The sequence below is a fragment of the Myotis nattereri genome (genome assembly GCF_964212035.1).
Source record: "Myotis nattereri genome assembly, chromosome: 7".
Taxonomy (NCBI): Eukaryota; Metazoa; Chordata; class Mammalia; order Chiroptera; family Vespertilionidae; genus Myotis; species Myotis nattereri.
Window position 1 is genome coordinate 47,127,119 of NC_138082.1, and position 14,754 is coordinate 47,141,872.

Consider the following 14,754-nt stretch of genomic DNA (forward strand, 5'->3'; position numbering starts at 1 on the left):
GTAGAAAACAGCATTACAATGATGAACGCCACAGAGCCTCATCTGCATATAAATAGACCTAATCAGAAATGCAAATTGCAATCGGGAGAAATTTTTCAAGGCTGTGATAGCTGCATGATTGTGCAGATAGGGAAGGTTAACACTTGTATTAGCCAAGTGGTTGAAGGCTCCCAGCTGGCCCAGAGCTTTCCCCTGAAAGAGAAATGTGAATGGTACAAAGCTCTCAGCCTGCAACCTGTCTGGGAAGGAGCTCTCTTTTAGCGTCTGCAGCTGGCTGAGCGTGGCTGGATTCTGGTGGAAGACAACCAACCAACCTCTTGTACAAACCCTCAGTGAATATCCACAACAGGAAATACACCAGCATTTAACACCAAACTGACCTCTTTCAGCACAATTTCCCACTGAGGCAGAAATTAAGGGATGGAAAGACAGTCATATGACTGATGTAACATTTTAAAAAATATTGTTTAGTGTTTGTCTGAGTAAATACAAAAATAGGATACACATTTTTATTCATTCCCAAATTTTCCTGAGTACTCGAGAAAGATTCAAATTAAAAATGAACATATATAATTATATAATTAAAAACAAAACACAATACTTAGATTACTTAACCTAATATTGCATTTGTAGTCTTCTCATGCAAAGCACCAAAAATGAACGTCTCAAAAATTGGAGTACGTACTGAAAACACGCAATTGTTACAACAAAGTCCCATTATTCCTTGAGATATGTTATCTTTCGGGGACTTTCTCTAACCTTGTCCCCCCCCCCGCCCCCACACACACACACACACAAAGAAATACTGTACATTTTACAGTCAGGCTTTCACAGATTTGGAAAGAAATTGTTTATGATCTATTATCCCCGCTAACAGCCGCTTTCACAAAGAACTTATGAGCCAAGAGCGCCATCGTGTGTCCTACCTTGGAATTTTAAAGAGCGTTTTCACAGGATGCATGTCAAAGAGGGGAGGGTCTCCATCCCCCAGTTCAATAGCTGTAATCCCCAAGGACCAGACGTCACAGCGAGCGTCATAGGAAGAGTCATACTGCTGTTCACAAGCGATAACCTATCAGACAAAAGCAGGACACAACACATCAACCCCACTGCCACCTCAGATGTCCTAAAAAGCCCTTGGCCGATCTTAGCCCCTTCTCAGTTCCCTTGGCTATGCTGACATTGAAGTCCAGTAATAACAACATGTGTGTGTTCTAGGTCTTATGTGTGTGTGACTGATTTATCATCTGATATATTCATCAACTTTTTTTAAAAAAAATTTATTGTTTAAAATTTGTCTCCTTTTTCCCCCATTGACCTCTCCCAGGTCACTCCCACCCCAGCACATACCCTCAAACCCCTAGTTTCTGTGTCCACTGGTTATGCTTATATGCATGCATACAAGTCCTTTGGTTGATCTCTTAAGCCCCTCCCCTCCCCTGCCTTCCCTCCTTTCCCTTTGTGGTTTGACAGTCTGGTTGATGCTTCTCTGTCTCTGGATCTGTTTTTGTTCATCAGTTTGTGTTGTTCACTATATTCCACAAATAAGTGAGATCATGTGATATTTATCTTTCTCCAACTGGCTTATTTCGGTTAGCATAATGCCCTCCAGGTCCATCCATGCTATTGTAAATGGTAAGAGTTCTTTCTTTTTTACAGCAGCGTAGTATTCCATTGTGTAGATGTGCCAAAGTTTTTTATCCACTCATCTGCTGATGGGCACTTAGGCTGTTTCCAGATCTTAGCTATTGTAAACTGTGCTGCTATGAACATAGGGGTGCATATATCCTTTCTGATTGGTGTTTCTGGTTTCTTGAGATATATTCCTAGAAGTGGGATTGGCCATTAACTTTTTTAAATGTGTCAGTTCGGTTCCATAAGCATGCATTGAAACACTCTAGGTACCAAGAACAGTGCAAGAGGAGGCACAAGGGTGAATACCTCACTGCATCTGCCCTGCTGACATCCTTTAAGGAAAGGCTTTGTCTGCATCCCTCACCTCATTCCAGCTGCTGAATCAACAGCAAACAACACTCATTCTCAAAGGTGCTTGCCTCCTGCACAAAATCCCCAGAAGTGTCCAGTGGAGCAGAAAAATGTTGGAAGGTAGATGTAGCTAACATATAATAGGAACCGCTCCCTCCCGTTCCCTTTCCTAAGAAGTTCTGCTTCCTCTCCAAACCCCCACAACTGGTTTGCATTTCAGCAGCAGCTGCCACTTCAGTTAAGGCCTGACTGGGTACAAGAACAGCAGAACCAGAAAATGCTTGTCACTGCTTTGTTCCCCAATGGAACCTTGCAGGGAAATCTCTTTCTATCATTTTTTTTTTAAGTCACACAGAAAAAGCCCCTCCACTCAGACTCTGGTGGCTACCACATTGAGGTTGTGAGAAGGCAGAGTGAGCCAGAGGATATGGAGGGACAGGTGCCCTATTTGACCTGAAATCTGCCTCCATGACCAAGGATGGCCCAGGGCTATGGGCAGGTAGGAATCTTTGAGTTCCTGATGGTGAACTGGTCCAAATAGCTTATGAGATAGATAAGCACTGGGGAGAGGGGCAGCGAGATGGGCCTACCTGCCCTCTTTGCCCATCAGAAGGTCTTTGGCTGGGACTGAGCAAAGTGAGCCAACTGGGGAGCAGAGTGACAGATCTGGCGTACATATTAGCAGGAGCGCTCTCGCTGCTGTGCAGAGGATACATGAAAATGGGACATGAGGAGAGGCAAAACCAGTTTAAAGCTACTGCAGGAATCCAAACTAGAGGCAGTGAGAAATAATCAGATTTGATTATGTAATTTTAAAGGTAGAGCCCATCAGATTTGCTGACTTATATAAGAAAGATGAGTTGAAGAAGAGGCAGGAGTGTTTGACCTGGGCAATTTCAGAATGGAATTGGTATTTAATGAGATGAGGGAGACAGGAAAAGCAGGTTTGGGTTGAAAAGCAGGCTCTCCATTGGGGACATACTAAGTTTGAGAAGCCTACGAGATGTCCAGATGGAGATTTCATTGTAGCCAAATGACCTTGAGAATAAATATGTGTTGTTTTGAGCCACTAAGTGTGTGACACTGTTATGGAAGTGACAGAAACTAGTACATCTGCTCTCTGCCAGACCCAGTTAACTGGACTTGCAAAGCCAGCAAATGTGCCTAAAACCAGGTGCCCTTCCTCCCATAATTGCCCTCTACACTTCCTTCTGGTTTCTGAACTGAAGAATGTTTCTCCTTGTATCCCTATCCTTAGTCTGACTTCAGCCCCACCCTCTGAAGAGATTATCCTGACATAGAATCTCCTGTCCTTTTAACACATTATTTTCAAACATGCATTCAAGCTAAAGTTCAAATAATCCGAATTTCAGGAGCAGAGACTATTTCATTGCCCCTGAAGGCCTCATTTCCATCACCCAATCATGTGAGAAAGTACACTATTTTTAAAGATCTCCAGAAAAGCCTATCCAACAGCATTCCTTTCAGCAATGACATTTCCAAATATGAGGGACAAACATAATTATAGACATATCAACCAGCAAATAGTTGACCATTTTAATACATTTTTGTGAGGGAAAGAGAAATAAGACTCTTTCCCTCCTCTACAAGAGCTATGGCCAACTGAAATGTAAAATGAACCTATAATAATTAAATGGCAACTACAAATGTCCTAAGACAGTGTATACTAGCATGTCCAATACAGGATACGGGCTCCAAAAGTTTGGGCTATTAGAGGGACACCACTGTAGGTTAAGCAAGACAACGAAGAGTGTCTACTCCCGAAGTCCATGACATCCGGGAAGAAATTCAAATCAGCTCCCAGCCACTTTAGAGGGGACACAGAAGACAATTCCAAGAATCCATCCTAATATGGGAATGGAGATAACCTAAGGTTTCTCAAGTGCTGTCATAAAATATTCAAAACATTTATCCGGTTTCAACTTCTCTTTACAGATAGACACTATCTTCAGCTCATTCTGATAAATAGAAAAGTATCCTTTGGCCAAATTCTCTTCCCAAAACTCAGCTTTGTAGTGTGACAGAAAATTTCTTTAAGCTCAGTCTTCCAAAGAAGTTTATAGAAAATCTCACTAGTAAAATAATTTACAAATAACTTATTGAGACAGGCATAGTATTAGGTCCTAGGAAGAGAAAGCTAAATGCACCCTTACTTTAATCTTCATAATCATTCTGTGAGGTAGGTGCAGGTGTAGAAACTGAGGAATAAATAACACAGATAATAGCTCACCCAGAGCCTGCTGCTAGTCATTGTCAGGGACAGAATTTGAATCCAGGCAGAGGAGAGGCAAGTAAGCAAATCATAATATGATAAGTGCTATAAATAATGAAGATTCTGTTCAAGGAACGGTCTAATTATCAGCTTCTGCACTCATATTTTGACCAAACTAACTAGGCTTTTTTTAGAGTTCTATTACATAAACTCCATCTTCCCTGAGAGAGTCGCTCCTTCAGGATTAGTTCTTATCAGGAGTAAACATGCGTGATGAGATTTAAAGAAGCACTCTAAGAGGATGCACTGAAGGTCAACACACCCTGGAATTGGATTCCCTATCAATCCAACACCAAAGTCAATGACTTCTTGAGGGAGAAAAGTGATCTCATTCTCCTTAGCTCAGCATTGTCATCTCTAGGAAAAATAAAGCTGAATTAGGAATGCACAGATGACTGATTGGTCTTTGGTTCCCTTGCCCCCACAAGAAGGGGACCTCTCAAAGAGCTCTCTGAATCTGTTGTTATGAGGCTCCACTAAGAAAAGGAGAGAGTGGGGCAATGGTTTCCCAGGTTCTCTAAGTCATATTAAAGGGACGGAGAGAGATAGGTTTAGATGGCAGGGACACAGGTCCAGGACTCAAACTACCTCTCTTCTCACACCTCACCTCCACCACCCCAAAGAGCAGCCATGCCCAGGCAAGGGCATACTCTCCTTCACCTTGAGCAGTCTGAGAAGTATGAAGATGTAGGTTGCAGTGGAATGAATAGAGATGATAAAATAGGTGTGTAAGAGAGTTCAAGGGAAGAGTTGCAGGACGTGGAGAAGGCTTTAGTGTGTGAATTTAGGGGAAGGGACACACCAAGAAACACTGATATTTTGATCCTGGGTGACCAGGGAAATGATGGTGCCATTTACAAAAACAGAAAAGTCAGTTTGATAGGCAGTATAACAAGTTCAAACTGGGTCTGAGCTCTACCCTTATCCAAGTACAGAAAAAAATCACTTGTGCTAATAGGGCCTCAGTGTCTGGCCCCGCCCCCCACCTCGGCCCACATGTAGATACACTAAGGAAAACAAAATTCTGTTAAGATCAGAAGCAGAATGTACTAAAGGGTAACAATAAAATACTGACATGTTTCCAGTGACTACCTAGAGTTTTGCATTACAGTAAATGTATTTTACATTTCAGAACTCTGTAGATTTTAACCTTTCTATTGTTGGCTGCCAACATAATTAGTCAAAATGTGTAGTTTTTATACATAGGTTTAAGTACCAGAAGCAGATACCAGGTTGTATATCAGGACTTGATCAAACTGGTATATTTATCTTAATCCAGTGTGGTGAATAGAAAACCTAGTACATGTCAATTCACAAAGTACAGATTCTCCAAAGCTGAATTTAAAGTCCACAGCATGTTGGAGGTTGATATGAAGAGGATGTATTTTCTAGAATGTTCCACAAGATGTGTATATAGACTGTGATAAAATGTTTAATGTACCTTGCAAAGGCTAAAAGCATAGCAGTAAATGAATCAAAATAGAGACCGAGTCCTGCTGTAATGTATCGCTAGTGGCCAAATGGCACCAAGATGAAAATACTGTCTTGTGACCTCAGTGAGTTTCAGACATATAAACCCCTCCATGCTTCTGCAGAGTCACCTTTAACAGTCTGGTGTATCAGTAAGGTTTACACTGTTTCTGAATTTGTTATTAAATATATTTTTATTAACTTCAGAGAGGAAGGGAGAAAGAGAGAGATGGAAACATCAGTGATGAAAGAGAATCATTGATTGGCTGCCTCCTGCACATTCCCTATTAGGGGTCGAGCCTGCAACCCAGGCATGTGCCCTGTCTGGGAATCGAGCCATGACCTCCTGGTTTATAGGTTAAAGCTCAACCACTGAGCCATGCTGGCTGGGCTGTTTCTGAGTTTTAATGAATAATTTTACCTATTTGATGTTAATCTATCATTAACCTCATCATTTCTTCTGTTTTAGAGGGGCCAGAGCCTTGATGAGCTCATCAAAATGACCCCTGAGGAAAAAGGAGACTTCTGTAAAACTTTAGACAATAAATAAAAATTTAAAAATGACCCCTGATGTAAACAGACATAACCCAGGGTAAAGATTATGTCCACATCAACTTTCGGTCCTCATCAGAGAAGCTATGTTTAAAAATCTTTGGATTCAAATTTTAAAAAGTCCGAACTACATTATTTACCAGCTGGATGCCTTAGCTAAGTCCCTTCGTTGGTTATAGGGACCTCACTTTCTGGCTGTATAAAGTCACAAGGTGGGAATGAATAATCTCTACTATCTCTTCTAGTTCTAATATTCTATGACCTCATGATTTCCAAATAAGTCATTCTGGTATTGTATCTCACACTGAAAGGCTAACCTCTCCATGCACATTAGCTAGAGTAAACAGTAGATGGTTCTGGGTATTAACTAGATGGCTGGAATCTGGTGGGGTTTTATTAGCAATATTTTGTAGACGTTCTTAAGGTCTATGAAGAGAAGCTGGTCGCTGTGATAATGCCTCCGCTAAGGAAGATGAGCTCCAGTGACAGCAATTGTTTGGATGCTGGTTAATGGAGCATGTGCAGTACGTACCTTGAAATATGAGCGTTTGGCTTTTCTAGGTACACGTACACTCCCTGCTGCTCAGTGTAGGAAGACTGGAAGCACTGATGCTCGATTACTAGCAATCTCTATGCACAAGCAGTTCCAGTGCCCTTGCCAATAGCTATTTTACCCAGAGGTGGGCTTGAGCCTCCCACATGTCGATCAATGCCACCTTGGCTGCCAAAAACTTTTCTGTCTGGAGGGGACTGAGGTTAATAAGTTTTCATGAACAGGTTAGCTCTACTGTCTTTGGAGCCAAGAGTCGCAGTCAACTTTCTTTGATTGCAGGGCAGTTCTCTGTAGCCTTCTTCAGAATAACAAGTCCCAAAATTCCGAACTTTCTAAACCTGCCTCAGTCCCTCCTTCCTGCCCCACAGAGGGAGCACATTCCTCCCTCTCCCGAAGGAGTCTGTGAGGTGGAACTGCACCCACAACTTGATAACACAACTGCCAGTGGATCTCAACCTTCTGGCCCTTTAAATACAGTTCCTCGTGTTGTGACCCAACCATAACATTATTTTCGTTGCTACTTCATAACTGTCATGTTGCTACTGTTCTGAATCGTCATGTAAATATCTGATATGCAGGGTGGTCTTAGGCAACCCCTGTGAAAGGGTCGTTCAACCGCCAAAGGGGTCGCGACCCACAGGTTGAGAACTTCTGGCTTAAACACATACCATCTCCCACCCACCTGGGGCGTGGCCAGGTGAGTTCTGCGGAGGCCGGCTGGCCCTTTGCTCAGCCAGCAGCTGGGAGTGGCAGCCAAAGAACGACTGTCAGTAGCTCCTCCTGTGAAAAGAGTTGCATCTCTGGCTGCTGTGAGAGAAATCCCAGAGCCAGGCATCTTTGTTTTGGTTGTGCCGCCCCCTCACTGGGTAACTTTACCAGATTCCTTAGTCTTCCTGCACTTCTTTCCATGCAAACCGAGCAACCCTCTCTCAAGGGCCTTGTCTGACACACTGCCTATGACAATGTTGCTTCCCCAAATGGCTCCAAAATGTTAGTAGTAGACGACAATGGGCCATTGCCGTATCGGTAATATCTATTTTTTTTTTTTTACTTGCTACTTTGAACCTTTTTGCATTTTCTAAAATGTCTACAGAAAGCATGGTTTTTGTCTTGAAAATGTAAATAAGCATGGGAAAGTTTGCCGTAACTTTCAAGGGCGTGTTTCCCTCCTCCAGGGTCATTTGTTGGCTGATGGGATTCTTCACCAACAAACTGGCAGGTTAAAGGCGGTGTCTTGATTATAAAGTTAGGTTCCCCTGAGATGCACCCAAGAAAATGAAAGGAATTCCCTTCAGAACTATATCCTTTCCTACTGGAAGCGTAAGGCTAGTAGGGGTAGTGCTTTCACTTTCTCAGGTCCCCCTGATCCCATGAAATGCCACCTGGCTACAATGTCATTTCAGCCTAGACCAAGGGCAGGGCTTATGATAAAGCTCCCAAGACAGGGGGGAGATTCGCCCTCTACCTCTTGCAGAAAGATGTGGGCTTATATGAGCTGAGAGAACAGTCCCTCCTCACCTCAAGGTCTTCATCATCTGAGAAGATCATCTTTGTTAGACTGGATGTGAAGGGGATTTAAAAAAAAAACAGTCAACACATGTTCTCTGGCATCAGAAAACCTAGGTTTTCCTAACAAGTTATTTAACTAGAGCCATTTATCAAGTTATATATCAAAGAACCACTGAGATGAAGTCTCTTAATAACATGATTTTAATCAATACTTTCAAGCAAATAATATTATAATAGCCCTATCTACCATAAGGAAAAATATGTTTTGCTCTTATAATAAATAATTTACTAAACTTAAAAACAATAGCCGAAACTGGTTTGGCTCAGTGGATAGAGCACCAGCCTGCGGACTGAAAGGTCCCAGGTTCGATTCCGGTCAAGGGCATATACCTGGGTTGCGGGCACATCCCCAGTAGGAGGTGTGCAGGAGGCAGCTGATCGATGTTTCTCTCTCATCGATGTTTCTAACTCTCTATCTCTCTCCCTTCCTCTCTGTAAAAAATCAATAAAATATATTAAAAAAACAATATTGTTATGCAGACTATTTCATGTTTTCACTAATGTTTTAAAATGTCATTAAAAATGCAATTAGGTTTGCCTTATATGTTCAAATTCTTCACCTTATTAGAATTGATCATGTGATCCAAAATAATCAAAGGCCAAAATTAAAATTTCACTCAGTACACAGTCAAAATGCTGTTATGTCAAGAGCTAAATTCAGCTTTCAAAAGAGGATAGGCAAATAGACCTAAAGCTATTACTCCTTGGCTGACCTTGAGCCCAAAAATACAATCCACAAACTGTCAAATAAGATTGGCTGAAAGGCAGAAAGGCAAATAGGATTCTTAATTTTGTTTATGTAATTCATGAAGCATAATTGATAAATGTTATTAATGATAAAGACGTCTAAAATAGAACTTCTCTGGAATTAGAATTGCAGTTATAAATACAGTATTCCAATGGCAAATATTATTCATCAGTTTTACATACAAACACCTTTAAAGCATTACAAGCTGAGATACTGAATAAACCAATGAAGTATCTTCCTTTGGATGAAATCTAACCTCAAGAGAGGATATATTTGAGATTTGTTTGAGTGTTTTTGCAAAGGGGATGTGGACTAATATTAACTGAAATTAATGGCGGCAGGGGTTGGTTCTTTCATAAAACTCAACTTAAGGCTAGAATTAAGTCTATATGTTGTATACTAAATCGTCAGAAATAATTTAAATTATACTGTTATGAAATTCAGAAAGGTCTCTAATTAAAATAAAATATGGTGTTCTACAAACTTTTCTCAGGATTGTAACATTCAGCTTATGCCTTCAAAGAAATCAAACAAGCTTCGAATTAAAAACACAGAGTACGGTCCCACAACACCAACTTCCCACACGGCTAATGGAGGGCAGAGCGGGACTGGAACTGGGGGTGAGGCCAGCACACAACACTGATTCCTGCAGGTAAATTCCCTGAAGCCCTGGGAGCATGTCCCTTACACTTAACCATATGGTAAGCCTCGTTCTCAAACCCAGGACCGATACCCACGGATTCCCCTGTGAAAGGTAAATCAATGTGCCCAAATGTTTACATTTGTCCTCCGTACTCAAAAAACGCTGAAGGAGCACATTTGCTTGGAGACCCAGGATAATCCCACTGCTCTCCCTGCTCCGGCAGCTTCCCCACCAGAGGTGGATGCTGGAGGGGACCTTAGAATTCATTCGTTCAACCCCCTTATTTCACAGAGGAGGAGACTGAGGTCCCGGGGGGAGGGGTGACTTGTTTAGAGTCATACAGCTGCTATGTGGCCAAATCGGGAGCGAGGTCAACGGCTCTGCCACTACCAACTGAGGCATCTCCTCGGTTCTTTTTGTGGTTTTGTTTTTATTTGTCATTTGACATTCGATTTTAGATTAGTTTCAGGCGTGCAGCATAGTGGTTAGACATTTATATAATTTACAAAATGACACCCCCCCCCCCCATAAGTCTAGTACCCACCTGGCCTCGTTCATAGTTATTACAATATATTGACTATATTTCCTAGGCTGTGCTTTACACCTCGTGACTGTTTTGTAACTGCCAATTCGTACTTCTTCATCCCTTCACCTTTTTCACCCAGCCCCCAACCCCCTCCCATCTGGCAACTATCAGTTTGTTCTCTGATCTATAAGTTTGTTTCAATTTTGTTTACTTTGTTTTTTAGATTCTATATATAAGAGAAATCATACTGGCATTTGTCTTTTTCTGTCTGACTTATTTTGCTTGGCATAATACTCTCTTGGTCCATCCAGGTTGTCACAAATGATCAGATTTCATTCTTTTTTATGGCCGAGTAACATTCTATTATATCCATATACCACATCTTCTTTATCCATTCACCTTACTAGTGGGCATTTAGTTACTTGCATATCATGGCTATTGTAAATAATGCTGCAATGAACATCGGGATGCACATATCTTTTATAATTTCTTTGGATAAATACCCAGAAGTTGAAGTGCTAAGTCTTAAGTTCTATTTTTCTTTTTTTTTTTAGGAACCTCCATACTGTTTTCCATAGTAACTGTACCAATCCCAGGAATTTTTATAATACAAAGAATGATGGGCCATTGCCAAAGAGATTTCACATTCCAGCAGCCATAGCCACAGTAACTCCCATATATGAACACGTGAGCACCCGCCAGGTAAGCAGATACAGTCCTGCCGCCTCTCACTTCCTCTGTCCCCTCACCCTCCCTTCCTTGCTGCCCCTTTTCTTTGCCAACAAGTGCCCCACTTCTCCCAGAGTACATTTAAGGAAAGAACGAGTAGGGGTTCTACAATTCAGTTCATTTTACAGCTTGTGAGGTCGGGTATTATTACCCCAGGTAAGGAAACAGACTCAGGAAGGTTCGAGAACTACACCTAGGTCACACAGCTAGTAGGTAACAGAACTGACGCGTGAGTCCACAATAAGAAACTAGTGAGGGGAAATGTTTCTCTCCTCTGCAACACATTTTTTAAAAAGGGGAAATAGCAAATCAAACAGAGTATCTGAGTGTTTCCACATGGTCAGAACCCCTCCTCTGCAAGCAGTCTCTGGATTCTGTCCTCCCTCAAGCTGATGTCACCATGCAAACCAGGATATGCCCTTGGGAATGTACATTCCCATGGTGAGTAATTTCCTTTAACTTCCTAGAACTAAAGAAGGTGTGGAAATCACCTGGGGCATAACAGCACCGTGAACACTAGCCTTCCCACCCCCACCCGCCCCTGCTTCGCCCCACCCCACGGCTCCTCTGGGCTCCCGTTCCTAAAGCTGACGGCCCAGCCGCCTTTGCTTTCTTCTGACAACCCAGTGACCATGAGTCAGAGGCAGAGTTGGGCTTAGGGGTGGATTTCCTCTTCTGGGGCTGAGCCCCTGTGCCCGGTGCAGGGTAGAGGAGGTACTGACGCACCAGGCAGGTTGGGACTCGGAGCTCAGGCGGAACCGAGGCTGGCTCTGACATTCCTGCAGCAAACACTCCTGCCGCTGCGGGAGCAGCATCCGTTCTTCCTCTCTGATGGATGAAAAGGGTGGGCAAGCTGATGGGTGGCAGGACAAGCTGGAAAGTTCCAAATGCTCAAGGAGGCCATTATTTGGACACTTCTTGTTTAATACTGAGCGGAGGTGGGAGGAATATAAGGGCCTCACGTGCTTCTGCCCATCTGGGAGCTTCAGCCCTATATTTAGTCCCACCAGGAGGAGGGTGATGACATGTCACCACCCCCCACCCCCCCGGGGCCAGCCTCCCACCTCCACGCTGACACATGACATATGACTCAATTGCCCCAGAGTTCCAGCTAAGAAGGGAGCTATCACTGGAGCAGAAGTTAAAAGTTGGGGCTGTACCCAGTCATTTCACCTTCGCCCTGGGTCCTTCACCCACCAGGAGGCTAAGCACCTGGGTTGTGCTTCAGGGCCCTGGAAAGCAGAACCCCTCTGGGAATGCAGGCAGGGTCTGCTTCTCAGAGGCGAACATAAGAGATTGGAGGGAACCCATGAGCACAAATGGCTACGGAATCTCACAGGTGCATGCCTTGCGGGAAGACGCACGGGTCTTTTGGCCAATCATCTAAGGTCCTAAACCCCTTACCTGAATCTCCTGAGCAACCAAAGCTGCCTCACAGTGACATGACTGGCAGGTGGGGTCCCAAGACAGTAAAGAAAACAGACCCTGCAGGCTCACCAGTGTCATCACGGACCTCACTGGGAGCTGAGGGAGAGCCTGCCTGCCTTCCCTGAGCAACACCAGAGCCATGGACTGGGAGAGCTGGAGGAGGCGTTTCCCCGAGACCGTCAGTGAGGGGACCTTGGAGGCAGAGACAACCAGAGCCAATCTCGTCTTCTTCCAGATGAGAACAGGGCAGGGAGGGGCGGGGTCCCGGCAACATGTGCCCCTGTTTTAGAGCACGGCACTGTGCCAAACACTTTCAGAGCATCATTGCGTTTTGTCCTTTGAGGCTGTTTTTCTTTTCCTTCTCATTCTTCCGCTTTTAACTTCTCCCCATCTTACTACTCAGAGATATTCAGAAACGTGCACGAGGTCCTGGATTAGGTGTGTGAGCAGGTATCTACAAGCTGTTCCCAGGTCTGACTCCAAAAGCTGTGCTCTTAACTTTTCTACCAAAACCAAAGCCATATTAAAATAAATTCACTACAATCACTTTTTAAAAATAAGTGGCAGAACCAAAACTAAAATACAAATCTCCTAAATTCTATTCTAAAGAAGTGTGTTATTTTATTTTTCCAGGTCCTTCTTTTGGTTGGAAAAAGCCAGTAAGTACATTGACTTCTAGAGTCATGTTGAAATATTACATGTTCCTCAACATATAAGAAAGGATAATTCTTATAGGGGTACCAGAAGGAGAGAGAGGGCAAGATATTGAAAACCTTTTTGAAGAAATAATGACAGAAAACTTCCCCCACCTGGTGAAAGAAATGGACTTACAAGTCCAGGAAGCGCAGAGAACCCCAAACAAAAGGAATCCAAAGAGGACCACACCAAGACACATCATAATTAAAATGCCAAGAGCAAAAGATAAAGAGAGAATCTTAAAAGCAGCAAGAGAAAGACAGTCAGTTACCTACAAGGGAGTACCCATCCGACTGTCAGCTGATTTCTCAACAGAAACCATGCAGGCCAGAAGAGAGTGGCAAGAAATATTCAAAGAGATGAATAGCAAGAACCTGCAACCAAGATTACTTTATCCAGCAAAGCTATCATTCAGAATGGAAGGTCAGATAAAGAGCTTCACGGATAAGAATAAGCTAAAGGAGTTCATCACCACCAAACCAGCATTATATGAAAAGCTGAAAGGTATTCTTTAAGAAGAGGAAGAAGAAAAAGGAACTCTTACCATTTGCCACAGCATGGATGGAACTGGAGAGCGGATAAATACCACAAGATCTCACTTATTTGTGGAATATAATGAACAACATAAACTGATGAACAAGGACTGATCCAGAGACGGAGAGGCATTGATTGGACTGTTGGGCCTTGGAGGGAAGGTAGGGGAGGGTGGGGGCAAGGGGGAAAGATCAACCAAAGGACTTATATGCAAGCATATAGGCCTAACCAATGGACACGGACAACGGGGGGGTGAGGGGGTGAGCGGGGAGAGGGGGGGTAGAGGGTACACATATGTAATATCTTAATCAATAAAAAATATTAAAAAAAAATTCAAAAAAAAAAAAAGAAAGGATAATTCTTCATTTAAAATAATTTAAAAATTGGAAAAAAAACAATTTACATCTTATCAGGTACACTGGTGGTCACAAATAAGTTGCTCTAGTATAGTGGTTAAGAGAGAGGATTCTGAAACCAAATTCCTGGGTTCAAATCCTGGTGGCATCACCTACTAACTTGTCCAAGGACAAGAACCATGCTTTCTATGATGTATTTACTTTATCTAAAACATTGGACTAGAAATAACACTGACTTTATAAGGTTGTTGTGAGGGTTATAAATGAATTAATTCACAGAAAGCACTTTGTGTTGGGCACATAGTAAGCAGTCAATAAATTCTCACTCTTATTTGGAAACCAACCCATAGTTAGAGCTCCGGGAACAAAATGGTAATGATGGCAATAATATTTCAGCTCTGTCTTTTATGGCTTTTTCAGCCCTTTGACACAAAATATCTCATTTGTCATCTCTAGTCCTGGCAGTGCCAAACAAAATAGCATTATTGTATCGTTTAGCTAGGAGTGCCATAATTAATGAAGGCAGGAGTGGTTGCAAAAAGCCTGCATTGGTGTAAGCTGGTTGTTATGGCAACCATCCCCTGTCAAGGACCCTTTGTCAGGCAGAGAGCTGTCACAGCACATCTGTTTCTCTGCTCAGCTGATTACCTCTTGTTTGCAACAAGAAGCAG

General features: G+C 42.8%; 1 protein-coding gene across 1 annotated transcript in view; it reads right to left on the reverse strand.

The window, feature by feature from the left end:
* The window catches only part of MYO3B (myosin IIIB), a gene marked incomplete at its 3' end in the record, with an annotated part of 345,767 nt that overhangs the window by 312,872 nt on the left and 18,141 nt on the right, over positions 1–14,754 (reverse strand). Inside the window, exon 6 of the mRNA XM_081095513.1 lies at positions 927–1,072. Coding sequence (XP_080951639.1) covers positions 927–1,072 — 146 coding nt within the window. The remainder of the gene's footprint in view (positions 1–926; positions 1,073–14,754) is intronic.